Source organism: Vipera ursinii, assembly GCF_947247035.1.
Source record: "Vipera ursinii genome assembly, contig: scaffold_137, whole genome shotgun sequence".
Taxonomy (NCBI): domain Eukaryota; kingdom Metazoa; phylum Chordata; class Lepidosauria; order Squamata; family Viperidae; genus Vipera; species Vipera ursinii.
The window spans coordinates 1-25,888 of record NW_028148241.1 but is presented as its reverse complement, the minus strand read 5'-3'; the positions used below and the strand labels follow the sequence as shown (position 1 = coordinate 25,888).

The 25,888-nt window shown below is 52.2% G+C and overlaps 2 protein-coding genes across 2 annotated transcripts; both read left to right on the top strand.

Moving 5' to 3' along the window:
• Window positions 1–494: 494 nt before the first annotated feature.
• On the top strand, window positions 495–14,477 carry ELP5 (elongator acetyltransferase complex subunit 5). Its single transcript, XM_083380244.1, has 8 exons — window positions 495–613; window positions 1,699–1,759; window positions 4,781–4,861; window positions 6,451–6,677; window positions 8,847–9,040; window positions 10,601–10,711; window positions 11,660–11,760; window positions 14,229–14,477. The coding sequence occupies exons 1-8, from the start codon at window positions 562–564 to the stop codon at window positions 14,335–14,337; spliced, it is 936 nt and encodes a 311-aa protein (XP_083236370.1). The 5' UTR covers window positions 495–561; the 3' UTR covers window positions 14,338–14,477.
• Window positions 14,478–16,085: 1,608 nt separating this feature from the next.
• CTDNEP1 (CTD nuclear envelope phosphatase 1) lies at window positions 16,086–25,686 on the top strand (the record flags this gene model as incomplete). The annotated part of the gene is given in 4 exon segments (XM_083380246.1): window positions 16,086–16,479; window positions 24,496–24,513; window positions 24,515–24,563; window positions 25,568–25,686. Coding segments are annotated over 4 exon segments (288 nt in total), but the record flags the coding sequence as incomplete, so codon positions are not given.
• Between the last annotated feature and the right edge of the window lie 202 nt (window positions 25,687–25,888).

Here is a 25,888-nt window from a genome sequence, read left to right as displayed (position 1 = left end):
GGACAACCTGTCGCCTCGTAGTACCGCCGCCGCGCTTGACGGCCGTCCTTGGCAACGAGCCCCTCACCTTAGCAACGGCGTCGCGCTTGACGGCCGAGGGTTTTTTTATGGCCGCTGGCCTTCTTCCCTCAGAGGGTCGTGGGGTGGGGGGCTCCGGAGGTTGAGGCCGCCCATATGGGACGGGGCAGGGAGAGCCGTGGCCGTCCGGCTCTTCTCCACGGGGCTTTGCAGGGGCTTCTCTGGGTCCGGCGAGAGGAGGAGGAGGTGCACAATCTGAAGCGCCTTTGCGTCTCGCTTTAACAAGGGCGGACACGGGGCCGAAACCTCTCCTCTGGCCCTCCCCCCACCACAACTTTCGAAGGGAAAAGTCAAAAAACGCTCAAATCGGCGGCTTCTCCCACCCCCGAGCAGGCAATCCGTTAGCCACCTATATGGGGCCTTCAGCGGCGAGGGAGGCGGCGGCCGGCAGGGGGCGCGCGGGGTCCTTCCTCGGCGGCGGCCTTTCGGTGACGTCATCGGGGCGCGCGGGCGGCGCAGGCTGGAGCGGAGGCGCGCGCGGCGATGGTGGAGGCGCTGCTCTCGGGGGCCGCCCAGGGGCTGCTGCTCATCCGGGGTGAGCCCGGCCCTTCCTGGGACACCCGCAGGGCAGGGGAGGCGCTTCTTAGCAGCCCGAATATGAGCGGGGATTCCTCCGGGTGGCTGGCTCGGAGCTGGCGGGGGAGGAAAATCTCCTGGTGGCCTCCCTTCCCTGCGCAGGAACTCCTGTATATCGCATTCAGGGGATCCCCTGGTGGCCTCCCATTCCCCCCTGCAGGGGATCCGGTGGTCTTATGGCACGCAGAGGATCTCCTGATGGGCCTCCATCCCCTCCTTCAGGGGATCTCCCCTCTCGTATACAGTGGGGTGTGTGTCACCTGGAGGCCTCCCGCCCCCTGCAGAGATCTGGTCGTCTTATCGCATGCGGAATAGATCTCCTGATGGCTTCCCATCCCCTCCGGAGGATCTCCCGGCGGTCTCTTACATGTAGGGGGATCACCTGGTGGTCTCCCATCCCCTCACAGGCGGCCTTCTGCTGCAGCGGCCCCCAAGCTTTTGAGCACCGGGGATTTGGTGGACCGGGAGGGGGCGTGGTTTCACAAGCTGCTTCCATCAAGCGGATGGGGCTTCGTTTGTTTGCATGGCCCAGTTTCTGGCATGCCGTGGGCCAGTGCCGGTCCACGGACTGAGAGTCGGGGACCACTGTTCTAGTGGTCTATTGCATGCAGGGCTTCTCCTGGTGGCCTCCCATCCCTCCCCCGCAGGTGATTTCCTGGTGGTTTATCGCTCGATTTTCCTACTCCCACCCCACCCAATGGGAGAGTGTCCAGGAGGAAGCAGCTGCCCGCGAGTGGGTCAAGGGGGTTGGACTAGGGGGTTGGACTAGATGACCTCCAAGGTCCCTTCCAACTTTATATAATATTATATTATATTAAGAGAGATGCCTTGGCTGAGCTGGGTTTTCCTTTATTTATGTATTAAATATCACAAAGTTTTATGCCGCCTCCCTCCCTTAGAAGGTGACTCCGAGGAGCTGGCAGGTTGTAAAAGGAGTAAAAAAAATAGTTAAAAGGTTAGAAGAGCGCAGAATTAAAAGATCATTAAGAACTATAGGAAAACTGAACTTAACCGGAAAAGTCTTTGTCTTCTTCCCTCGGGCAGATTCCGTGGCTTGCGAAGGGCGCCCCCTGCTGAAGAGCTTCGTCGTGGCTGCCGCCCAGCGGTGAGTTAAGAGGCTTTGAATTTATTGCTGTATCAAATGGATAGGCCACCCACCTGGCTTGGCAAAAGAACCTGGACTGCCCACCAGCTGTCGGGTTTCTAGATCGGTGGGAAATGGGTATTTATTTTTTAATTTATTATTAAATTTGTATTCCGCCTATTCCTCTACCCTGGGCTGCACCTCACAATTCCACATCAGCCACTCATCTTTCCCATACTGCTGGGGGATGATGAACATTGTAGTCCCTACTTCTGCAGAGGTCCTCCCTCCCCAGATAAATAGATAGATAGATAGATAGATAGATAGATAGATAGATAGATAGATAGATGAGAGATGAGATAGATAGTAGAGATGAGATAGATGAGATAGAAGAGAGATGAGATAGAGATTAGATGAAATAGGTAGAAGAAAGATGAGATAGAATAGATAGAATAGGGATGAGATAGAAGAGATGAGATAGGTAGAAGAAAGATGAGATAGAAGAGACAGAGATGAGAGAGATGAGAGAAGAAAGATGAGATAGAGATTAGATAGAAGAGAGATGAGAGAAGAAAGATGAGATAGAAGAGAGATGAGATATATAGAAGAGATAGAGATGAGATAGAAGAGAGATGAGATAGGTAGAAGAAAGATTAGATAGAATAGATAGAATAGGGATGAGATAGAAGAGATGAGATAGAGAGATAAGATAGGTAGAAGAAAGATGAGAGAGAGAAGAGATAGAGATGAGATAGAAGAGAGATGAGATAGGTAGAAGAAAGATTAGATAGAATAGATAGAATAGGGATGAGATAGAAGAGATGAGATAGAGAGATAAGATAGGTAGAAGAAAGATGAGAGAGAGAAGAGATAGGGATGAGATAGAAGAGAGAGATGAGATAGAAGAGATAGATAGATGGACAGATGACCTTTATTGTCATTTTTCCTGCGGGCACAACAGCACACATTTAAAAATGAAATTTAGCAGCTTGCTCTCAAAGCGTACACGTACATAACGCACATTTAAAACATACTATATACAACGTACGTTTAGACCTACACCCTTTCATATAAGTAACCTATAAACATTAATCCCTGTCCATCTTGAATACATAACGGAAGGAGGAGGAATCTTTTAGAGTTCAAATCCCTCAGGCTTTATGGCGGGAGCCGGGCTAAGATTGCCGCTGACCTCCCTGGCCAGAAGCCTCTGTTGCCTCCTAGCCCAAAATGATGGTGGTGGCGACGGTGTTACCCATTCAGCTGTGTCCGACTCCTGGCGATTCTACGCGCCAGGGATTCTCCACGTCCGGTGGGTGGGGTGTGTCTTCAAACTTGGCCCTTTTACAACTTGTAGACTTCAACTCCCAGGTTGAAGTCATAAAAGGGCCAGGTTTGAAGACCACCGCCCCCCCCCCCCGCCTTGCTCTTCCACGTCTTCCGATCTTGCGCTGCTCCTTTGAGTCTTTCCGGTGTCGGCTTTGAGGGTGTCGCAGCCACCCTGTCCTTTGACCGCTAACCCTTCCAGAAAGATTAACTGCTTTCTCCCGTGAATTCCCCCACGTGACAATGAAGTGAATCACAAGTTTTTCCTTTTGCCTTCTGGTGGCAAGCCTGGTGCGATGCACTCCAGGACCGGCTTGTGAGTCGCCTGTGCTGTCCGACGAATACGCACCCCAGCCTCAAATGAGTCAATTTTCTCCCTGTCTTGCTTTTTTATTTTTTTATTTTTTTTAAGGGTCCAGTTTTCATAACCCTGGGTAGCTACGGGGAGCCTAGGAAGAAGCCTTGTCCCCCCCCACGGCTACCCCTTATCGCACAGATACACAAAACGCACCGTAGCCAAGGAAGGTACCCCAACTGTCAATTGTCGGTTGTGTCAGGACCCACCCCAATCCACGTCTTAGGAAAACAAAAACTCTTGGAGTCAGTTCTAGTCCAAAAGGAATTTTTACTAGGACATGCTTGGTTGTGGGAATACAAGACAGGACCTGGTATTGTTTTACAAATTGAAACTTTATAAAGGGTTCCCGGTTCAACCCCGCTTCCCTGAAAGTTAACACAAGCCAGGTGGCCAGAAAGGCCCAACAGAGGCTTCACTTTCTCAGGGTCTTGCGGAAGAACAGGGCAGAACAACGGCTTATGACCCTCTTTTACCGGTCTACTATAGAGAGCGTCCTCTCGTACGGTATTGTGGTTTGGTATGCCGGTCTGACAGCCGCGGACAGGAAAGTATTACAGAGGGTGGTGAGCACAGCACAAGATATTGTGGGCTGTTCCCTGACACCACTGGATGACCTCGCCAGGGCTCGTTGCCTTGGAAGAGTGAGGAAGATTCTCAGGGACGACTCACACCCTGGACGGTATCACTTTACTCTCCTACCATCCGGTAAGAGATATAGGAACATAGCCAGCCGTACCAACAGGCTGAAAAACAGCTTTTATCCGTGGGCTGTTAGGCTTTTAAATGGGACATAATCTTATGCAGAATTGACTTGGGAGGCCGGTGTGTGGTGTAGTTGGTTCACATAGTGTGGTGGGATGTTGGGTTTGTTGTCACTGTGTGTTGGGGGGGGAGAACACGGGGGGAGGCTCAGCTAATCTCAATGTACACATGTTGTACTTTGACAATAAAGGTTTGTTTGTCTGTGTCGCTGCCTCTTGTCTTTTCCACTGGGTTTTTTCCCACGACACCTTGCGCGGCCTGGCCGAAATAAGCGAGACACAGGCTTCGTGGTTTTCCTCCCAGGGAAGAGGCAAATTCGTGCCCGTTGGCTAAGCTGCGATAAGGAAATCCTTTCGGTTGAAACCGTCTGAACTACTTAGGATCTTTTGCATCACAAATGCACCAAAATAAAACCCATTTTTATTGGACTTTTTTTTTTTTTTTGGTAAGGTCCAGTTTTCACCAACAGAGATAGGTACGGGGAAGAAAATAGCGCGGACTAACCTACATTTGCTTGCCAGGACCAAAACAGTCTTTCCCTGTAGGAATAGGAAAAAAAAGGTTGCCGTAACCACGTCTGGCTTTTGTTCCCGCAGGGCAGAATCCATCCACGTTCTCAGCTTTGAGCTCCCAGAATCGGAATTCAAGGCTGGGCTGAGCACTGAAGTGACCTCCCGGTAAGTCCTGAATTTGTACTTGTGTGTGAGTTGGTGTGTGTGCGTGTATGAGATTCAAAAGCGGGGGACAGCAACTGCGCGTCAGTCCAGAATTTAGGCCAACCTTTAGTTGGAGAAAAACCTTTGGCGCTCGCCAATGTGAGCTGTGCTTCCCTCCACTCAGCTTTCTGCATTTGTGTGGGTTGCTTGTTTTGCGGTTCAGTGTGTGTGGTACACAGCCAGCAGGCCACACAGGCAGTCCTCAAGTTTAGCACTGAGAATGGATAGCGAAACTCGGAGAGCACCGAGGATTCCTCGCTCCAGCTCTTGAGAGACAAAATATTCTGCTTTATCGGTCACAACCGTTTCTTTAAGCGCCCGTTCAACGTGAAAACAGCACTCGGAAAAGTGACTTTTCAGCAGTTTTTCACACTTGGCGCCTGTCCCAGCACCCCCACGATCAAAATTTGGCCTCTTGGCAACTGAGTCATGTTTATGACAGTTGCGGCATCCCGGGGGGCGAGTCACGTGACCCACTTAACCACCGTGTGACCAATTTAGCTCCTGCAGCGATTCGCTTCCTCCTTCCATTACGTATTCAATATTATTCAGTGAATAATATTTATGTGTTACTTACGCAGAAGGATGTTGTCAGCGCTGCTAACATGGGATGTTTTTGCATTGACAACGGATGGAAACGTCACCATCTTTTCCCCCTTTCGCATTTAGAGTTGGATGATGCTTGGAGGAGGGGGGGAAATGTGAATGAGAGTCCAGCTAGACATAACAACACTAAACGTATCGTGAGAATCAAGGTTACTGAGCCCAGAGCTGATAAAAATTTGGCGAGCTGGAGAAGAAGCCTGCGCTTCGAGCTAATTGGGGAATGTGATTTATGACCATTAATTGGGGGAGGGAATTATGCTTTCATACTGGGAGGGGAATTAAGTTTTTGGCTTCGATTATGTAAGCGCCAATATCATGCTACTTGAATAGAAGAATAAATGAAGCCTCAAAGTTCTTGTGAAGAGTTTCCATCTGTCGGAACTGCGACAAGTGTCAGTCTATACCGGGGGTAGGCAACCTCGGCTCTTTGATGACTCGTGAACTTCAACTCCCAGAATTCCTGAGCCAGCCATGCTGAGGGGAAAGGGAGAGGTTTCCAAGCTGAGCCAGGCTGGCTGAGGAATTCTGGGAGTTGAAGTCCACGAGTCACCAAGGGAGCCATAGTTCTCCCATGCTGGCTGAGGAATTCTGGGAGTTGAAGTCCACGAGTCACCAAGGGAACCATAGTTCCCCCATGCTGGCTGAGGAATTCTGGGAGTTGAAGTCCACCAGTCATCAGAGAGCCCAGGTTGCCTTCCCCTGGTCTATACATACGTTGTATACAGTAGGTTTTCAATGTGCGTTATGTACGAGGAAGCAACTAAATTTCATTTTTAACGGGTGTCGTGCCTGCAAGGGGGGGGGGGAAATGACCATAAAGGTTACCTCGTCTAAAACTGTGGCCGGAAGAGCCGTAAAGCGGGGCAAACGTCTCGCTTAGCAACAGAAGCGTTGAGCTCCGTTGCGGCCGTGCTTCAAGGGCTACTACTTCGCTCTTCTTCTAGGATCGTGTTCCACGATGCTTTCCCAGATCCCCTGGGCTGGTCCGGGACGGGTAGCGGCCTGACCCTGGGAGAGTTCTCCGCTTCGGAACTGGCCTCCCGCTTGGCAGCAGCCTCGCAGGGATCTGCTACGGTTGTGCTCGACTCGCTCAGCTGGCTGCTTCTCCGCCTTCCCTTTCCCGCCGTCTGCCAGGTGTTGGCACAGCTGCCCAGGAGAGCCAAAGCTGCTGGTGAGCGATGGGGGGGGGCACGGTGTGTGTGTGGGGGCTACTGACAATATTGGTGGTGGGTTTCTCCGTCCAGCCCAGGCTGCCGCTCCTAAAGCAGAGGGAAAGCCTTGGATCTTTTTTTTGGCAATTTGTTTAACTTTTCCTTTAGCGTTCGATTTTTATCTTGCATTTGTAAGGAACTCAAGCCGGTGAATATGCCCAGGGCTCCTCCAGGCTCTGCTCTTCCCTGCAACAACAGCCCTGTGAGGTGGGCCGGGCTGAAAGAGAGGGGCAGAGCCCAAAGTCAAAGAGCCGGTTTTTGTGCCTCAGGTGGGACTAGAACTCACCGTCTCTTGGTGCTTGGCTCAAAATCACCCAGGCGGCTTTCCTGGTTAAGGCGGGACTAGAACTCACCGTCTCCTGGTGATTGGCCCAAAGTCACCCAGCCAGCTTTCCTGGCTAAGGCGGGACTAGAACTCACTGTCTCCTGGTGATTGGCCCAAAGTCACCCAGCCAGCTTTCCTGGCTAAGGCGGGACTAGAACTCACTGTTCCTGGTGATTGGTCCAGAGTCACCCATTGGGCTTTCATGCCTAAGGCGGGACTAGAACTCACCGTCTCCTGGTGATTGGCCCAAAGTCACCCAGCTGGCTTTGATGCCTAAGGCGGGACTAGAACTCACCGTCTCCTGGTGATTGGCCCAGAGTCACCCATTGGGCTTTCATGCCTAAGGCGGGACTAGAACTCACCGTCTCCTGGTGATTGGCCCAAAGTCACCCAGCTGGCTTTGATGCCTAAGGCGGGACTAGAACTCACCGTCTCCTGGTGATTGGCCCAGAGTCACCCATTGGGCTTTCATGCCTAAGGCGGGACTAGAACTCACCGTCTCCTGGTGATTGGCCCAAAGTCACCCAGGCGGTTTTCATGCCTAAGGCGGGACTAGAACTCACCGCCTCCTGCTTTCTAGGCCAGCACCTTAACCCCTTCACCCCACTGGGTCTTGAATGGAAGAAAACCTGTATAGGTAGTCCTCAACTTACGACCACCACTGACACACACACACCCAAATTTATATTGCTAGGTGAGAAATGTGTTAAATGAGTTTTGCCCCTATTTATGATGTTTTTCCGCCTCAGTTTTTAAGTGAATCACTGCAGTTCAATCAGTAACTGGTTGTTAAGCAAATCCAGCTTTCCCCATTGACTTTGCTTGTCAGAAGGTCACTAAAGGGGATCCCGTGACCCAGGGACACGGCGACCGTCATAAATACGAGTCGGGAAAGTGTCAGAATTTTGATCGCTTGACTCTGGGATGCCACAACGGCCGTAAGTGTGAAAAACGGTCCTGGGTCCCTTTTTTCCTTGCCGTTGTAATCTCGGTTACTAAGTGAATTGTTGTAAGACGAAGGCCGCCTCTACAGTTAGGGGGCGAAGACCCTAACTCTTTTTGCTGCTGAAGTGGGAGAAAGTCAAATTTCCTGGCTGAGTTTGAGCCACCAGCCCCATTTCCAGGTTCGCGCAAATCTCTTTTTTATGTGGTGGCTTAAGGATCCACGCTGGCTTGATCGCGGGATGCGAGACGGGCAGCCGACAGGCTTCAAAATACAGTCAGCAAAATTGAGACCTCAGTGAGGAATTTCCTTCGGATTTACTCCACCGAGAAGCTCGCTTTGGGGAGGGGTCAGGATTTTGATCGCTCCCCGATTGTTTCCCCCTCCTATCCCATAAAGCGGAGAGACTGCAGAGGAAGGGACCGTAAGAGAGCAAGCGTACATCTCAAAAGGATTGCGTTATTGCCAGGGAAGTCTGGGAGCTGAAGTCCACCCATCTTAAAACTTTCCAAAATTTCCAGATTTAGCCTAAAGAAGAGGAGGAACGCGAACGTTCTCCCAAACCTTTCAAGGGTGGGGCAAGAAGTGACAGGTGGGTTGATTTTGGAGTGGAGGGATCCAAACTTGAAATAAGGAGGAACTTCCTGGCTGCGAGAGCGTTGAAGCCACGGGAGTTGTCAAGCAAAGGTTGGAAAGCCATTTGTCTGGGATGGGATAAGGCGTGTGTGTGTGTGTGTTTGTCTTCAAACTTGGCCTCCTCCGTTCTCTGTGAATCCGAACCAAGATCTGGGGGACTCCTGACCTTGCCTGGAGGAATCCCCGCCTCGGGGTGTCCTCAAAACCCTCCTTTTTCCCCCACAGGGCTGAACGTCGTCCGGATTGTGGCCCTCGTCCACGGGGATTTGCACCCGCCCGCCCAGCATAAGGTGCTGGAGACGCTGGCCCGCCTGGCAGTGACGCTGCAGCCGGGACCGGGGAGCGGACCAGGCGGGGATGGGGCCCCCCAAACAGCAGTCGTCCTCCACAGAAAGAGGGGGGGCAGGTTTTTGCAGAAGGTGAGGAGGCGTCCAGGTGGGGCTTGTTCGACCCACGGCTCGGGGGTCCGAAATGAAGGGGAAGGTCTTTTCATCCCGCGTAAAGCGGGGAGGTATATGAGAGCAATGGGATTTTGCATCATCATCATCATAGTAATAATAGTAGTAACACCCCGGACTTAACATTTGTCAATAAGAAAGACAAAAAAGTCTGGATAGCGGACGTGGCAGTGCCTGGAGACAGCGGAATAGACGAGAAATAACTGGACAAGATCACAAAATACAAAGATCTACAAATAGGAATAGAAATAGACTGTGGCAAAGGCACTATTGGGTGGCACTAATAGTCATAGGAACCTGGGGTGCAATCCCAAAACAACTGGAGCACCACTTGAACACCATCATCGGCATTGACAAATTCTCCATCAGTCAATTGCAAAAGGCGGCCTTATTAGGAACTGCTTCCATCCTGCGACGAGATCTGTAATACCATCAAACATCCACATCTGCCTATCCCGGGTCCTTGGTAAGGACTCGATAGGTAGACACAAATGCCAAATCCAGTCTGAACATCTGGCTGACTGCGATGATGAATAAATAAATACATTATTGTTATTGTTGTAATAATAATAATAATAATAATAATAATAATAATAATAATAATAATAATAATAATAACAATAATAATAATATAAAAGAATTGGAAGGGACCTTGGAGGTCATCTAGTCCAGCCCCCTGCTCAAGCAGGAAACCCTACCCCATTCCAGAGCAATGGCTGCCCAGCCTCTTCTTAAAAGCCTCGAGTGTTGGAGCACCCACAATTTCTGGTGGCAGGCTGTTCCACTGATTCATTGCCCTCACTGTGAGGAAGTTTCTCCTTAGTTCCAGGTTGCTTCTCCCCTTGGTGAGTTTGTCCTGCCTTCTGGAGCTTTGGAGAATAGGTGGGAAATCCCCCCCTTCTTTGTGGCAGCCTTGCCCCCCCCTTTTTTTCTTTCTTCTTCTTCCTGGCCACCGCCTGGGATGAAATGCTTACTAAAGCCAACGCTATTCTGCTTCCTGAGACGCCATTGAAATAAATAAGTTTCTCAGTATGAAAATTCAGGTGGTCCTCGACTTTACAACGGTTCCCTTTTGTGGCCGTTCAAAGTTACGATGGCACTAAAAAAAACAACACCCCGTGACTTAGGACCGTTTTTTCATACTCACGACCCTTGTAGCGTCCCCTACCATTGTGCGATTAAAATTCAGACCCTTGGCAACTTGACTCGCATTTATGATGGTCGCCGTGCTCCCGTGTGTGTGTGTCCCGTGATCCCCTTTTGCGACCAGCCAAGTCAATGGGGAACGCCGGCTTCATTAAACGACCGTGTTGCCAGGCTTCATAACCGCAGCCCTTTGCTTGGCTGCGGCAGCAAGACAGGTCGTCCGAGTGGGGCGAAATTCGTTTAGCGACCGTCAGAATTCGAGGACTGCGTATGGGTTGAAGATTTGGGCTTTGCCGAGGAAGGCTGAGGCCGGTCCTTTGGAGCCCCTCCGCCCTGCCCCCACCCCACACACCCTTTCTGCCCTTTCCTCCCCAGACACAACTCTTCAGCATCGTCCCGGGTTTTGCGTTCAAATTCCTCGGCGAGCTACCCTTGAAAGGGGCTTCCGGAGATGACAACGTGGAGGAAGGACTGGAGCCAGCCGCGGTACGTGCCTTGCTGGTCTCGGGCTTGTGGCAGATATATTTGGAGCTGGGATTTGGTTTGGGGTGGGGGGGGTGGATTCAAATGGGCTCTGTCAGGAAGGGGCCCAGGTCTGCGGAGAACGCACTCATTTTAGAAATAACGCATTCTATAAGGAGTCCTCGGCTGACGGGAGCAGAATTTTCGCTGCCTAGCGGAAGGGTTGTTAAAACGAGCGCTGGCTGACTTTGGGGGCACTTTTTGGGCCCGCTTCTCCAGCGAATCACTGCGGTTTGAAGTGGGATCCGGCTTCCCCCCCGCCCCAATTGACTCTGCTCGTCAGGAGCCAGCTGGGAAGATCACAAATGGGGATCCCGCGATCCCACTGTAACCGTCCTTAATGCGGGCCCCTGAATTTGGGTCTCAGGGCCACGGGGGCGCTGCGACGGTCGTAAGGGCGAGGAGTGGTGTTAAGCCACTTCTCCCCAGTGCCGTTGTACCTTGGAAGGAATGGTTGTGAGTCAAGGGCTACTTATCTGACGAATGCTTTAACGAGGCCCAGGGAGTAATCCATCTCTTGACAAATCCTAGGGCTGGAAGAGACCCTGGAGGTCTTCTAGTCCAACCCCCCCCCGGCCCCAAGGCAGGAGACCTTATAGCAGGGGGTCTTCAGACTTGGCACTTTTATGACTCTGTAGACTTCTACTCCCAGAATCCTCTGCCACTAATGCAGTCCTTTTGATACGTACACCCATTGGGGCTTGCTTACTCTCTTACAGTCCCTTCCTCTGCAATCTCTCCGTTTTATGGGATAGGAAGGGGGTGGAAAAAACAGGCATGGCTGGCTAAGGAATTCCGGGAGTTGAAGCCCAACCAGCTTAAAAGTTGCCAAAGACACTGGGCTAAACTAAACCTTCCCGGATTTTCTTTCCTCTTGATCCCGAAACCCCGTTGATCTCGGGACCTTTCCAGGCGGATCCGACGGCCCGTCTGACCTTCAACCTGCGGCTCACGGAGGCCGAGCGCCAAGCCAGGGAAGCGGTGCCCCTCCCGTACCAATTCAGCGAGGAAAAGTAAGGGCCTGCCTGCCTCTCTCGTCTTTCGCTCTCGAATACGCTGCATATTTTTTTTATTTATTTATCTGTCGCCTAAATTTACACGCTGCGGGCGCTTCGGAATGTTTGGCAAGGAAGGGCGGGAGAAATCTGCAAGAATGGAATCTTAAATTGAAGGGAAACTCGGTTAAACGTAGCCCACTTAGCTGCTTTGGGGCGCAACGGACCAATTTTGTTTAGTTGGCACGTTCCTTATGTGGGGGGGAAAATGTGTTAAAATTCGGCTGGCACATTCCTCAAGAGCCAGTTTGGTCTAGTGGTTAAGTCACCGGGCTAAAAACCAGGAGACGGTGAGTTCTGGTCCTGCCTTAGCCATGGAGGCCAACTGGGTGCCTTTGGGCCAATTACCAGGAAACTGTGAGTTCTAGTCCCACCTTAAGACATGAAAGCTGGCTGGATGAATCTGAGCCAATCACTAGGCAACATTGAGTTCTAGTCCCGCCTTAGGCACAAAAGCTGTCTAGATGACTGGGCCAATCGCCAGGAGACTGTGAGTTCTAGTCCCGCCTTAAGAGATGAAAGCCGGCTGGATGAATCTGAGCCAATCACTAGGCAGCATTGAGTTCTAGTCCCGCCTTAGGCACAAAAGCTGTCTAGATGACTGGGCCAATCGCCAGGAGACGGTGAGTTCTAGTCCCGCCTTAAGAGATGAAAGCCGGCTGGATGAATCTGAGCCAATCACTAGGCAGCATTGAGTTCTAGTCCCGCCTTAGGCACAAAAGCTGTCTAGATGACTGGGCCAATCGCCAGGAGACGGTGAGTTCTAGTCCCGCCTTAAGAGATGAAAGCCGGCTGGATGAATCTGAGCCAATCACTAGGCAGCATTGAGTTCTAGTCCCGCCTTAGGCACAAAAGCTGTCTAGATGACTGGGCCAATCGCCAGGAGACGGTGAGTTCTAGTCCCGCCTTAAGAGATGAAAGCCGGCTGGATGAATCTGAGCCAATCACTAGGCAGCATTGAGTTCTAGTCCCGCCTTAGGCACAAAAGCTGTCTAGATGACTTTGGGCCAATCGCCAGGAGACGGTGAGTTCTAGTCCCACCTTAGATACAAAACCCACCCCACCTCATAGGGTGGTTGTTGGAATATAGGAGGAGGAGGAAGCTGGTGTTGGAGATGTTTGCGTCTTAAGTTATTTGGAAAAACCGATCAAGGCGAGATCCAAATATATGGATAAATAGTACCTCCCCACCTCTGTGAGGTTAGCTCCAAGGCGTCTCGGCTCCTCCTGCCACTCGGACTCCCTTGAGTAGCGAGATGGGCAGCAGGTTCGTTTCATGAATCAATAGAACAAACAGAGTAACAGAGATGGAAGGGACCTTGGAGGTCATCTAGTCCAGCCCCCTACAGGAGACCCTATCTTGGACAAATGGCTGTCCAATCTATTCTTAGGAACCTCAAGATTAGAGAGGGAGAGAGACATAGATGATAGGTAGGTAGGTAGGTAGAGATGAGATGAGATAGATAGATGATGATAGATGACAAACAGATATAGATGGATAGAAATACGTAGATGATAAGCCATGATAGATAGACTATGATAATGATCGATAGATGGTAGATAGATAATGATACACTAAGATACATAGATACATAGATAGACCGCCCATAGAATCAAAGGATTGGAAGGGACCTTGGAGGTCATCTAGTCCAACCCCCTGCTCAAGTAGGAGACCTTATAGCAGGGGTGTCAAACTCAATTTCACTGAGGGCCGCATCAGCATTGCGGTTGCCCTCGGGGCCGGGTGGGTGTGGCCAGGGTGGGCGTGGCCTACTGGGTAGGCATGGCTAGAGTGCGTATGGCCCAATGGGTGGGCGTGGCCAGCTCTACATCGTTCGCATCAAGGGTGCCTCTGGGGGCCTGGGCAGGAGTGGGACAGATCTGGGGGTCTCTGGCAGAAGGAGGGTCTCTGGGCCAGGGCCATGGCAGTGGGGGCCGTTCCCTCACTGTTTCCAGGATGGCTTCGCGGGCCACATGAAACCACTTCGCGGGCCGGATCTGGCCCCCGGGCCTTGTGTTCGACATGTCTGCCTTATAGCCTTTCAGACAAATGGCTGTCCAATCTCTTCATGAAAAGTTGAAGTTTTAAGTGGACGCGGACGTTTTAAAGAAGAGACTGGACGGCCATTTGTCTGAAGAGGGGTAGAGTTTCCTGTCCGAGCAGGGGGTTGGGCTAGATGACCTCCGAGGTCCCTTCCAACTTTGCTATTACTAAAACCTCCATTCATGGAGCACCCGCAACTTCCACAGGAGGGATGGATGAGAGAGAGGAGAGATTTTAGACCAGGGGTCTTCAAACTTCACACGTGCCGGGCTGAGGAATTCTGGGAGTTGAAGTCCACAAGTCGTCAAAGGGCTAAGTTTGAAGGGCCTGTCTGTTTTAGACAGACAGGCAAACCGATACTTTTTTTTCCCACTTCTCCCAGGAAATCCTCACTGCTGCAGACGTCGACCGAGGACGCCAAGATCTACTATCAGCCCGACGCCGCCGATGACTTTGACGAAGAAGATCCGGACGACGATTTAAACGTGTGAAGGAGAAACGGCCGTTTTCCCAGATCTGGAACCGGAGTCTTTTGATGTCTCTCCGGACAGTTCTTTTTCCTTTGCAACTTGGGAACGATGGCGGACAGAAGCAGACAGCTGCTGGGAAGGGTCTCCCCCCCCCCCCCCCCCCCCCCCCCCCCCGGAAAGGATAAAACAGTCCAGATTTGCTTCCCCTGGGAAAGGGCGTGAATAAGAAGCCGGTCCAGATTTGCTTCCCCTGGGAAATCGGTTTGGGTGCCTTTGCTGAAGCTGATGAGGATGGTGAAAATGGATTTGGCATCCCACATCCTTTTTTGGAGCGATTCGTAGCCAGGCAGCCGGTAAAACTTTTGAGTGCCGATCTGACTGGCTCTGTGCGGCTTTTAATGCAATAAACAATCACACTAATTGCCACTATTGCAAACTTTCCCCGTTTTGTGTCTTTCCGTGCGTTTAAAAAATTTTTTAAAAATTACTTGTGTGGGTGACTTAACAGTACGTGACTGCGTTTTTTTGGGGAATATAAACTCCTTAGAACAGTGTTTCTCCAGCTTGACCGCTCTTAAGATGGGTGGACTTCAACTCCCAGAATTCCTCAGCCAGCCTGGCTTCCTAGGCCCAGGCACTCAGAACATGCTCAGGAGACTGTCAGCCCTTCACAGGGGACAAGGCTGAGGGGGAAACTCCCAGAATTCCAGTGGGCCAGCTAGGGGATCTGGGAATGGGCCTTCCCACACAGCTACAGATGACTTTGGCACTCTGACTGGGGAATTCTGGGACTCGAAGCCCACCCATCTTAAAGCAGGCTGGGTGGGGAATTCTGGGAGTCCACCCATTTTAAAGCATACTGGCTTAAAGCAAGCTAGCTAGGGAATTCTGGGAGTCGAAGTCCACTAAACTAGCCAGACTTGAGAAACACTGTTACAGCCAGTGGGCTCATTTTAAGGTAAATCTGGACACCTTTTTTACATGAAGAAAAAGCATTAAGTAATTTTTTTTAAAAAAAAACAAAAGCAGACAAAAAGCAGAAACTCTAACCAGATTTCCAGACCTGAAACTGGTATCTTTCGAGACAGCTTTGGAGAGGCTGCATAACCGCTCCAGGACAGAGAAGGAAAAAAATAAAATAAAAATAAACCCTCCCTGCTAATAATTGGGATTAAACCCACTTTACAACAACCCTGCGGTGTCGCCCGCTGTCCATAATATCAGCTCAGTATAAAACCTAGCCTGCCTTTCAACGCTGGCCCTCTTGTGGTTTCGCCCTGGAGGAGGGGGGTCTTCAAACTTGGCCCTTTTAGGACTTGTGGACTTCAACTCCCAGAATTCCTCTGGAATACTCCTGAGGAATTCTGGGAGTTGAAGTCCACAAGTCCTAAAAGGGCCAAGTTTGAAGACCCCCTGCCCTGGGAGGGTCGAGCAGGAAGCCAACATTGGCCAATGCTTCGAAACAATTTCGACACCCCGATTTAAATACTTTTTTTCCAATACTTTTCCCATTTCAACTTCGCCTTACAGACAAGAGAAAGCGAAGCCTGTGAACTCGCCGCGCATGCGCTCCCGCTCTCTCGTGTGTGTGTGTTTTTTTTATTTTTTTAAATCCCCCTCCCCCGCCCCTCTGGGCGACGCATGCGCCCGGGGCCTCCCTGCCCGCGCTCCGCTTTCGAATCCTTCGGACGCGCTTTTTCTTTTTTCACCGCCCGCGCCGAAAGCGGAGGTGCGCGTGCGTGGAGCCTTCCCGGCCCCGCCTCTTCCCCGCTCGCCTTCTCATTGGACGCGCTCCCGCGACCCGGAAGCAGAGGCTGGCGCTCCGTCGGTTGCCCCGGAAGCAGCCCGCTGGAAGCAGAGGCGAGCGTCGGCGCGGGAGGGGGGAGCGCTTCCCCCTCTCGGCGGCAGCGAGCGAGGCGGCGGCGGCGGGAGGCGGGATGGCGGGGCCGGGCTGAGCGGAGGGCCCTGCCGTCCTCCTCCTCCCGTCTTCCGTCCTTCGTCCCCGGCTGGAAGCTGGCGGAGCTGGGCCGGGCCGGGGGCGCGGCGGGCCCCGCCGGCGGGATGATGCGCTCGCAGTGCCTGCTCGGCCTCCGGGCTTTCCTGGCCTTCGCCGCCAAGCTCTGGAGCTTCCTGCTCTACCTGCTGCGCCGGCAGGCCCGCACCGTGAGTAGAGCCGGGCGCCTCTGAGGGCGTGCAGAGTGCGCGCGGGGAGGGAGGGAGGGGGCGGGTGGAGGGGCCTGGAGGGAGGGGAAGGGGAAGGAGCCTGGGCCGCTCTCTCTCTCTCCCTCCCCATCGCTTCTCTATAGGCAGGGAATGCTTTGCCCCCCCCCTGCACCCCGCGAAGATTTGGGGGGTCTCTGAGCTCGGCTGGTTTCCTTTGCAGACGTTTCATGAGCCAACTAGGGAAGCTCATCAAGGCTAGAAGGGAGTCAGTGGGGTTTGCGGAGTGGAGGGAGGAAGAAGAGGAAGGAGGAGGAGGAGGAGGAGGAGGAGGAGGAGGAGGAGGAGGAGGAGAACAACGACTGTGGGGTCCTTGGGGGTCTCTGAGCTCGGCTGGTTTCCTTGCAGACGTTTCATGAGCCAACTAGGGAAGCTCATCAAGGCTAGAAGGGAGTCAGTGGGGTTTGCGGAGTGGAGGGAGGAGGAGGAGGAGGAGGAGAACAACGACTGTGGGGTCCTTGGGGGTCTCTGAGCTCGGCTGGTTTCCTTGCAGACGTTTCATGACCCAACTAGGGAACATCATCAGTGTTAGAAGGCAGTCGGTGCATGGGGTTGCGGAGTGGAGGGAGGAGGAGGAAGAGGAGGCAGAGGAGAAGGAGAAGAAGAAGGAGAAAGACTGTGGGGTCCTCCGTGGTCTCTGAGCTTGACTGGTTTTCTTGCAGACGTTCCATGACCCAACTAGGGAACATCATCAGTGCTAGAAGGGAAGGAAGGAAGGAAGGAAGGAAGGAAGGAAGGAAGGAAGGAAGGAAGGAAGGAGTAACTGTGGGGTCCTGGGTGCTCTCTGAGCTGGGTGGTTTCCTTGCAGACGTTTCATGACTAGACCAGGGAACCTCATCATGACTAGAAGGCAGGGGGATTTGTGAGGAGGAGGAGGAGGATAGGTGGTGTGGTGGTCCTTGGTGCTGACTTAGAGGAGGAGGAGGAGGAGAAGGGAGGAAGATGGTGGGGTCCTTGGGGCGCTCTGAGCTTGGTGCTTTCCTTGCAAACATTTCATGACCAAACTAGGTAACGTGATCAGGGCTAGAAAAGAGGAGAGCGGGGGGGGGGGGGGAGGGGGGAATGTGCAGTCCTTGGTGCTGTCTGAGCTGGGCTGTTTTCTTCCTGACGTTTTGTGACCCATCTAGGTAACATCCGTGCTATCCGTGACCCATCTAGGTAACATCGTTTACCGACCATCAAAGTGGTTTGTCCTGCCAACCTTAGACGAATGTTGGTGGGTCTTTAATGAGGCTGTTTTTACTATATGCTTCTCTGGAGCTGATAGGTCCTTGTGCTGGACGCCGTTTAGTGCTGATACCAAGTCTGATCTTAATCTCTGCTTCTCTGGGCGCTGATTACCGGTGAGCACCTCCTCATGAAGGCCTAGGGCAGTTCCTACCGTAATTAAGGGCTTCCCAAGAACACTCCCACCAACACTGACAGGGCAAGCCTCTAGTACAGGGGTAGGCAACCTCGGCTCTTTTATGACTCATGGACTTCAACTCCCAGAATTCCTGAGTCAGCATAGCTAGTATATAAACAGAGAACACGCCCCTTCCAGCACTGCTGACGTTCCCTAGATGGGTTATGAAATGTCTGCAAGGAAATAACTAAACTCAAGAGAGCCTCAAGGACCCCACAGTTGAACCCTGGGCTGCAAACATTATTGATGCCCCATATTCTGTACAGACCCTACCTAGGTTTTGGATGCTCCCATTGACCACCATCAGACACCAAATAAGCTTGCAAGGCTTCACTTTGGATTCCTGCAGTAGATCAGACCTGGCTGGGGCTGTAACAACAGGCAGGGTGTGTGGGGTAAATTCGAGGCAGGAGGAAATAGCTGCCGTCCCCGAACATCTGCAGTCAGACAAATTAAACCTGTGCCTGGGTGAAAACCTGCGTTCCGTGATAGGTCCTACAAATGACGGGTGTTGTGAGTGAGGTGGGAGCGAAAGGGTCACGTGATGGGGCTGGCTAATCTGATCAATCATTGTCTACCGGCCTTAAAGGAATTGAGAGGCAGAAAGCGGAGGCGCCCTCGAAAATCAGACCTAGCCACAAGTGGATTGTTTTGATTTCTGTGGATGCTGCTGTCTTAGCTTTAAGGTATTCTAGATAATATCGCCCGAGATATTAGCTGGTTTTCTTTCTCTCAGTATAGCTGGGGCATAGGGGAAGGAGGGAGGAAGAGGAGGAGGAGGAGGAGAAGGAAGGTGAAGAGGAAGGGAGAAGGAGAAGTAGGAGAAAGGCTGTGGGGTCCTTGGTGCTCTCTGAACTTGGCTGGTTAAAATTCATCACCCAGTGGAGAATTCAATTTGTGCTCAGAGGTCAAACGTGCCTCCGGCAGGCCAAAATTCAGGGTGTCCTCGGTTTGCGAACACAGGGGAGTCCTCGCCTTACGACCACAATTGAGGCGAAAGCGCCTGTGGCTAAGCGAGGCAGTTACGTGAATTTTGCCCCCTTGTCGCTGTTTGTTAAGTGAATCGCTGCGGTTCATAGGTTTGTCAAAAGGTGGTGAAGGGAATCCAGCTCCCCCACCCCCCAATTGATTTGGCTGGTCAGAAGGTCACAAAAGGGGATCGCATAACACCCCCCCCCCGGGCTGCTGCGAGGGTCGTAAATAGGAACCAGCTGACAAAATTTGGATCAGGTGACCAAGGGCAGGCCGCCATGGTTCTAAGTTTGAAAAGCCCTTTTTTTAGTGCCGTTGTAACTTCAAAAAGTCGCTAAATGAACTGTTATAAGATAGAATAGGATAGAATAATAAGAGCAGAAAAGAGAATAGAATAGAATAATAATGGAGTGGAACAGAATAGAAGCTGGAAGGGACCCTGGAGGTCGTCTAGTCCAGCCCCCCGCTTGAGTAGGAGAACCTACAGTACCATCTCAGACAAGTGACTGTCTAGCCTCTTCTTAAAAACCTCCAGGGATGGAGCGCCCACGATTTCTGGTGGCCAGCTGTTCCACTGGTTAATTGTCCTGACTGTCAGGAAGTTTCTCCTGAATTCCAGGTTGCTTCTCTCTCTGGTCGGTTCCCAACCATTGTTTCTCGTCCTTCCCTCTGGTGCTTTGGAGAATAACCTGACCCCCTCCTCTTCTTTGGGGCAGCCCCTCAGATACCGAAATGCTGCTATCATGTCTCCCCTATTTCTTATTTTTTTTTTAGACTTAACATACCCAATTCCAGCAACCGTTCTTTGTATGTTTTGGTCTCCAGGCCTTGGATCACCTTAGTTGCTCTTCGTGATCTTCGTTGAGGGCCGCCTGTTTAGCGTTTACCCATTCTTCCTCTGAGAGTAACTAGGCTCAAGTTTTGTGTCTCTTTGTGTGCGACTGGAAAGTAAAAAGGGGAACTTTAAATCCACACCAAAGAACGGGTGACCTTTTGACTGGTGACGGGAGGTTTTCCTCCTGGGGTGTAGAAAAAGACACTCTTTATCCCTCTGAGAAAAAAAAGGCAGAGTATGAAGCTGTGACCGCAAAGGCTGGGCCTGACATTTCCGCTGCTAAGCAAGACGGTTATTAAGTGAAGTTTGCCCCCACTTTAACCGCCTTTCTTGTCACCGCTATTAAGCGAACCGCTGCGGTTTGTTAAATCGTCACACGGTGAAGTGGATCTGGCTTGCCCCGTTGACTTTGCTTGTCAGAAGCTCGCGAAAGGGGGTTGTGTGACACACACACACACCCTGGGACGCTGCGACCGTCATAAATACGAGTCGGTTGCCAGGCGTCTGAATTTTGATCACCTGACCCCGGGGAGGCTCCAACGGCCGTGTGAAAAAGGGTCATAAGTCCCTTTTTTGCAACTTTGAACGGTCGCCAAATTTGTAAGCCAAGAACCTTTCCACGTAAGTCTTGCCTCTTTTCTTGAACTGCAGGCCATCAATCTATGCCTGCTTATAGTCTGTGCGTCACAAGTTGGTCTGGTTTCGGCTTTCTCAGAGGTCTTACAAAAAACAACCCATGATTAATCAGTGATCGAGGATGGTTGAGTGATCATTCTGTGCTTTCCGGCTTTTGTCATCCTGAACTTTGGAGATGGGTTTACCCCCCCATTTCCCCCCCCCTCTACGTGATCTCAAATTAGAGGAGAAAAATTAGAACTCAAAGTAGAAGGGGGGAAAAATAACGAGGTTTTTAGAAAGACATTGGTCTAGAAGACCTCTAAGGTCCCTTCCATTTGTTTGATTCTATGGTCTATCTATCTATTTATATCTATCGTCTATCATCTATCATTATCGTCTATTTGTCATCGTCTATCACCTATCTATATCATCTGTCATCCTCTACCTATCGTCTATCATCATCTATCATTATCATCGTCTCTCATCTATGTTTTCATCTATCAAGTATCTATCATTGTCTATCATTATCATCTATCGTATCATTATCATCTATCGTTATCGTCTATCCCCTATCATCTATCTCTGTCATCGTCTATCTACTGTCTATCATCGTCTATCATTGTCCATCTCCACGTATCAGTCTGTCTATCATCTATCTATCATCGTCTATCCATCCATCTGCCAACTCTTATTCTGCTAAATAAAGCCAACACCAGTTGGGAGTTGGCACCTATCCCGTTTCTTCTTCTTCTTCTTCTTCTTCTTCTTCTTCTTCTTCTTCTTCTTCTTCTTCTTCTTCTTCTTCTTCTTCTTCTTCTTCTTCTTCTTCTTCTCCTCCTCCTCCTCCTCCTCCTCCTCCTCCTCCTCCTCCTCCTCCTCCTTTACTTCTCCTTCTCCTCCTCCTCCTCCTCGTCTCCTCCTCCTCCTCCTCCTCCTGGTCCCAGTCGGTCGGGTCGAGGAGACAGCCGGGGAAATGTCAGTCCGAGGTGGCTGAACTTCGGACTGCTTTTAGCTTTGCCTTTCTAAGTTTCAGCGCTTCCTGTATTTTAAACGTCACTTCAGAAGGGATGGAGTGGGGGGGGGACCTGGGGGGGGCGAAAAGAGGGAAGCCAACAGAAGGATTGGAAAGTGAAAGACTGGATGCCCGCTGATCTCAGATGAACAAGGGCAGGGCGATTGGGGAGGGGGGTGTTGAGGGCTTCAGTGTCACACCTGAACCTTGCTTTGCTGCTGTCCCCCCCCTCCCAAAAAAATGGTTTTGTCGGGCCTAATTCTGCTGCTGTTCAGCGGCATTTTTAGATGGGAGGTTTTAATAGAACTGGCCGGCCGGCCTTTGACACAGTTCCTCTATTTTAAGGGTTGGGAAACGATGGACCTTTTATGAATGGTGGACTTCAACTCCCAGAATTCCTCAGCCAGCATGGGGGAACTATGGCCTCCTTGATGACTGGTGGACTTCAACTCCCAGAATTCCTGAGCCAGCATGGGGGAACTATGGCTCCCTTGATGACTTCTGGAGTTCAACTCCCAGAATTCCTGAGCCGGCATTCTTGGCTCAGGAATTCTGGGAGTTGAAGTCCACAAGTCATGTTGTGTGAAGAAAACCCTCCCATTTGCCCTCTGTCTCGTTTGGGTCGCAAGTGGGAACAGCGATGGTCAGATGACTTGTGTGCTGTGTGGCGCTCTAACATAGGAGCCGTAGAATCATAGGGCTGGAAGGGACCTCTCGAGGTCTTCTAGTCCGACCTCTCGCTCGAGCGGGAGAACCTATACCATCACAGACAGGTGACTGTCTAGCCTCTTCTTCAAAACCTCCAGTGATGGAGCGCCCACAATTTCTGGAGGCAGGTTGTTCCACTGGTTCATTGTCCTCCCTGTCAGGAAGTTTCTCCTGAATTCCAGGTTACTTCTCTCCTTGGTCGGTTTCCAACCTTTGGAAACAAAGTGGTGGGGGGGGGGGAAGAGCCAGCTGAGGAATTCTGGGAGCTGAAGTCCACCGGTCTGAAAGCGGCCGCGGTTGCAGACCCCAGCTCCAATGGAAGGGAGGGAGGGATCCACACTAGGAGAAGTCCTTGACTTACAACTTGTCGGGGAGCCTGCCCATTCAGGTCGTAACTCGAAAACCCGTTGGGACAGATCCCATACCTTGAGCCCGGTCGTTCCCTCGCTCGTTAAGACGTGGCGCACCGGTGGTGTGTCGGTGGGGAGGGCCACGGGCGGGGGCAGGGATGGAGCAGGCCCCCAAGACCTCCCCGGCCCACCACAATACCTCACGCTGCCCCCCTCCCTTCATGCCGGGCTGGACACAGCTGGAAAAGACCCATTCCTGCTGCCCCCTGGATCTGGGGGGGGGGAGAAAGAAACGTGCTTCGAAGTTACAACAGCACTGGGGAACAACGACGACGACATGTGACTCCCGAGTGCTTTTCCACCCTCGCTCATCCCCAGGGCCACGTGATTAAAATCCAAACGCTTTTGGTAACTGGCTCGGAGTTACGACGGTTGCAATGTCCGTGTGTGCGTATGTGTGTGAGACGTGATCCCCTTCCTGAAGAGCAGAGTCTATCGGGGAGCTGGGTTCACTGAACAACTGCGGTGAGCGACCCGCTTAGCGACCGTGGGGCGATGCGCCCTTAAGCGATGTCTCGCTCAGCCCCGGAAATGCTGGACTCAGATTGTGGTCGTAAGTCGGAGGACTACCCGTAGGGCGTGGAACTGTCCGGCAGCGAGGCCCCCAGGGATCAGGACCCCCGTCAGCGATTGGGGTGGGAGGGAGGGGCCCCCAGGTTTCCACTCCTGCTTCCCCAGGGAAAAGAAAGGCCCAGATTACGGGCCCCGGGCCTGGCCCTGGCAGCCTGTCCCCCCCCCCTCCGCCCCGTTCTGCCAAGCCAGGGAGAGGCTGGCGGGGGGGGCCTGTCTGGTGGGCCTAGAGCAGGCCTGGTCCTCTCCTCTCCTTCCCCGCCCTTCCCCTTCTGCCCGGCTGGGGCCTGAAGACCTTGGCCGGCTTCCCGGGGAGAGGGGGCTAATTTTGGAAAGAAGGAGCCGGCCGGGGGCACCTGGGTCTGCCAGGCCCTGGAGCGAGGGGAGGGGCTGTGGGCACACGCAGGGGAGGGGAGGGGAGGGGGGCGCCCACCCTGGTGCCCTTGCAAGGGAGCAGCCCAGGCTTTTGCAGAGGAACAGCTGGTGGGGGGGTAAAAATAGACTTGGAAGAGCTTCTCAGTGCTAAGGTGCCCCCTCGGCCCCCTTGCCTCCCCCCTCCCGCCTCTATCTTTCCCTTCCTTCCTTCCTTCCTTCCTTCCTTCTTTCGTTCCTTCCTTCCTTCCCTCCCCTTCCTTCTTTCCTTCCTTCCTTCCTTCTCCTTCCTTCCTTCCTTCCTTCCTTCCCTCCCCTTCCTTTTTTCCTTCCTTCCTTCCTTCCCTCCCCTTCCTTCTTTCCTTCCTTCCTTCCTTCTCCTTCCTTCCTTCCTTCCTTCCTTCCTTCCTTCCCTCCCCTTCCTTCTTTCCTTCCTTCCTTCCTTCCTTCCTTCCTTCCTTCCCTCCCCTTCCTTCTTTCCTTCCTTCCTTCCTTCTCCTTCCTTCCTTCCTTCCTTCCTTCCCTATCTCCTTTGTCCTCCCTCACTTTTTCTTTTCTTCCCTTCCTCCATCCCTTCTTTCTCTGTCTTTTTCCTTTTTTCTCCCTCATTCATTTTTATTTTCTCTCCCTCCTTTTTATCTTTTCCTCCCTCTCTCTTTTCCTTCCTTCCTTCCTTCCTTCCTTCCTTCCTTCCCTATCTCCTTTTACCTCCCTCTCTTTCTTTTCCTTCCTTCCCTTCCTCCCACTTCCCTCCCTTCTCTATCTCCTCTGTCCTCCCTCTCTTTCTCTTTTCTTCCCTCCTTCTCTCCCTCCCTCCTTTCTCTGTCTTTTTCCTTTTTTCTCCCTCTTTCTCCCTCATTCATTTTCATCTTCTCTCCCTCCTTTTTCTCTTTTCCTTCCTTCCTTCCTTCCTTCCTTCCTTCCTTCCTTCCTTCCTTCCTTCCTTCCTTCCTTCCTCTTTCTCCCTCCCTCCTTCCTTCCCTCCCGTCAGGCCCTGGGATTTCAGCCTGCCTTCACTCTCCCAACCTTCTCCGTCTTTTCTGTGTTTTGCCGGCAGGTGATCCAGTACCAAACGGGTGCGCTACGATATCCTTCCTCTCTCCCGGGTTTCGCGGGAACGGCTGAGTAAGTATTGCTCTCCTGTCTGGGACGCCCCACCGGAGGGGGCTGGAAGGGGCTTTCGTGGGGCTGGGGCTGCTGCCGCTTGCCTCCTTTTTAGGCGGGGGTCTTCAAAGTCGGCCCTTTAAACGACTGGTGGACTTCAACTCCCAGAATTCCTCAGCCGGGCACACGTGCCTGGCTGAGGAATTCTGGGAGTTGAAGGCCACAAGTCATGAAAGGGTCAGAGTTCCCTCACGCCGGCTGAGGGATTCTGGAGTTGAAGGCCACAAGTCATGAGAGGGTCAGAGTTCCCTCACGCCGGCTGAGGAATTCTGGGAGTTGAAGGCCACAAGTCATGAAAGGGTCAGAGTCCCCTCACGCCGGCTGAGGAATTCTGGGAGTTGAAGTCCACAAGTCATGAAAGGGTCAGAGTTCCCTCATGCTGGCTGAGGAATTCTGGAAGTTGAAGCCCACAAGTCATCAAAGGGCCAACTTTGAAGACCCTTGCCTTACTCACACACACACACACACACACACACACACACACACGCATAGGTGGGCAGCTTCCAAAAAAGTTCAACAAATCCAACATATACAGGTGGATTTTTTTTAGTGGCCATTCTAAGTTACAACACTCCTGGGGGGTCTGGGGAGGGGGAAAGGTGACGTTGGACCGTTTTTCACAATCAACAACCGTCGCAGCTTCCCCGCAGTCACGTGACCAAAACTCAGACGCTCAGCAAACCGACTGAGTTGCAGCATCCCCGGGGAGGTGGGGGTCACGTGATTCCCCCTTCTGCAACCTTCTGAACACAAGCGACGGGGAAGCCCGATTTGCTTAACAACGGCGCTCCTAATTTCGCAAGGCGGTGATTCCCTTATCGGCTGTCACAAGGAAGGTTGTAAAATGGGGCAAAAACCCGTGGAGCACGTGTCTCGCTTAGGTCGTAAGTCGAGGAGTCCCCGTATTAAAAATCCATTCGGGAAGAAGAAGAAAAACAACTCACCTTTTTTTCTCTCTCCGGCAGATCAGGTGAAGAGGAAGATCCTCGTCCTGGACCTGGACGAGACACTGATTCACTCCCATCACGACGGGGTCCTGAGGCCCACCGTGAGGCCCGGCACCCCCCCGGACTTCATCCTGAAGGTGAGATCAAGGGGGCTCAAGAGGGGGTGGGTGTGAGCCCCCCCCACCTCCCCACCCTTCTGGGGTCAAGCTGCTAGTTGCAAACCTGGAGGTCCAGCTAACGTGCTCTCAACCCGGAGGCCGGCACCGGCCAAAGGCCCCTCGGACAACGCTGGGATCCAGCAGCTCCATCAACTTTGAGGAGTCGGTTTGGGATTGGGGG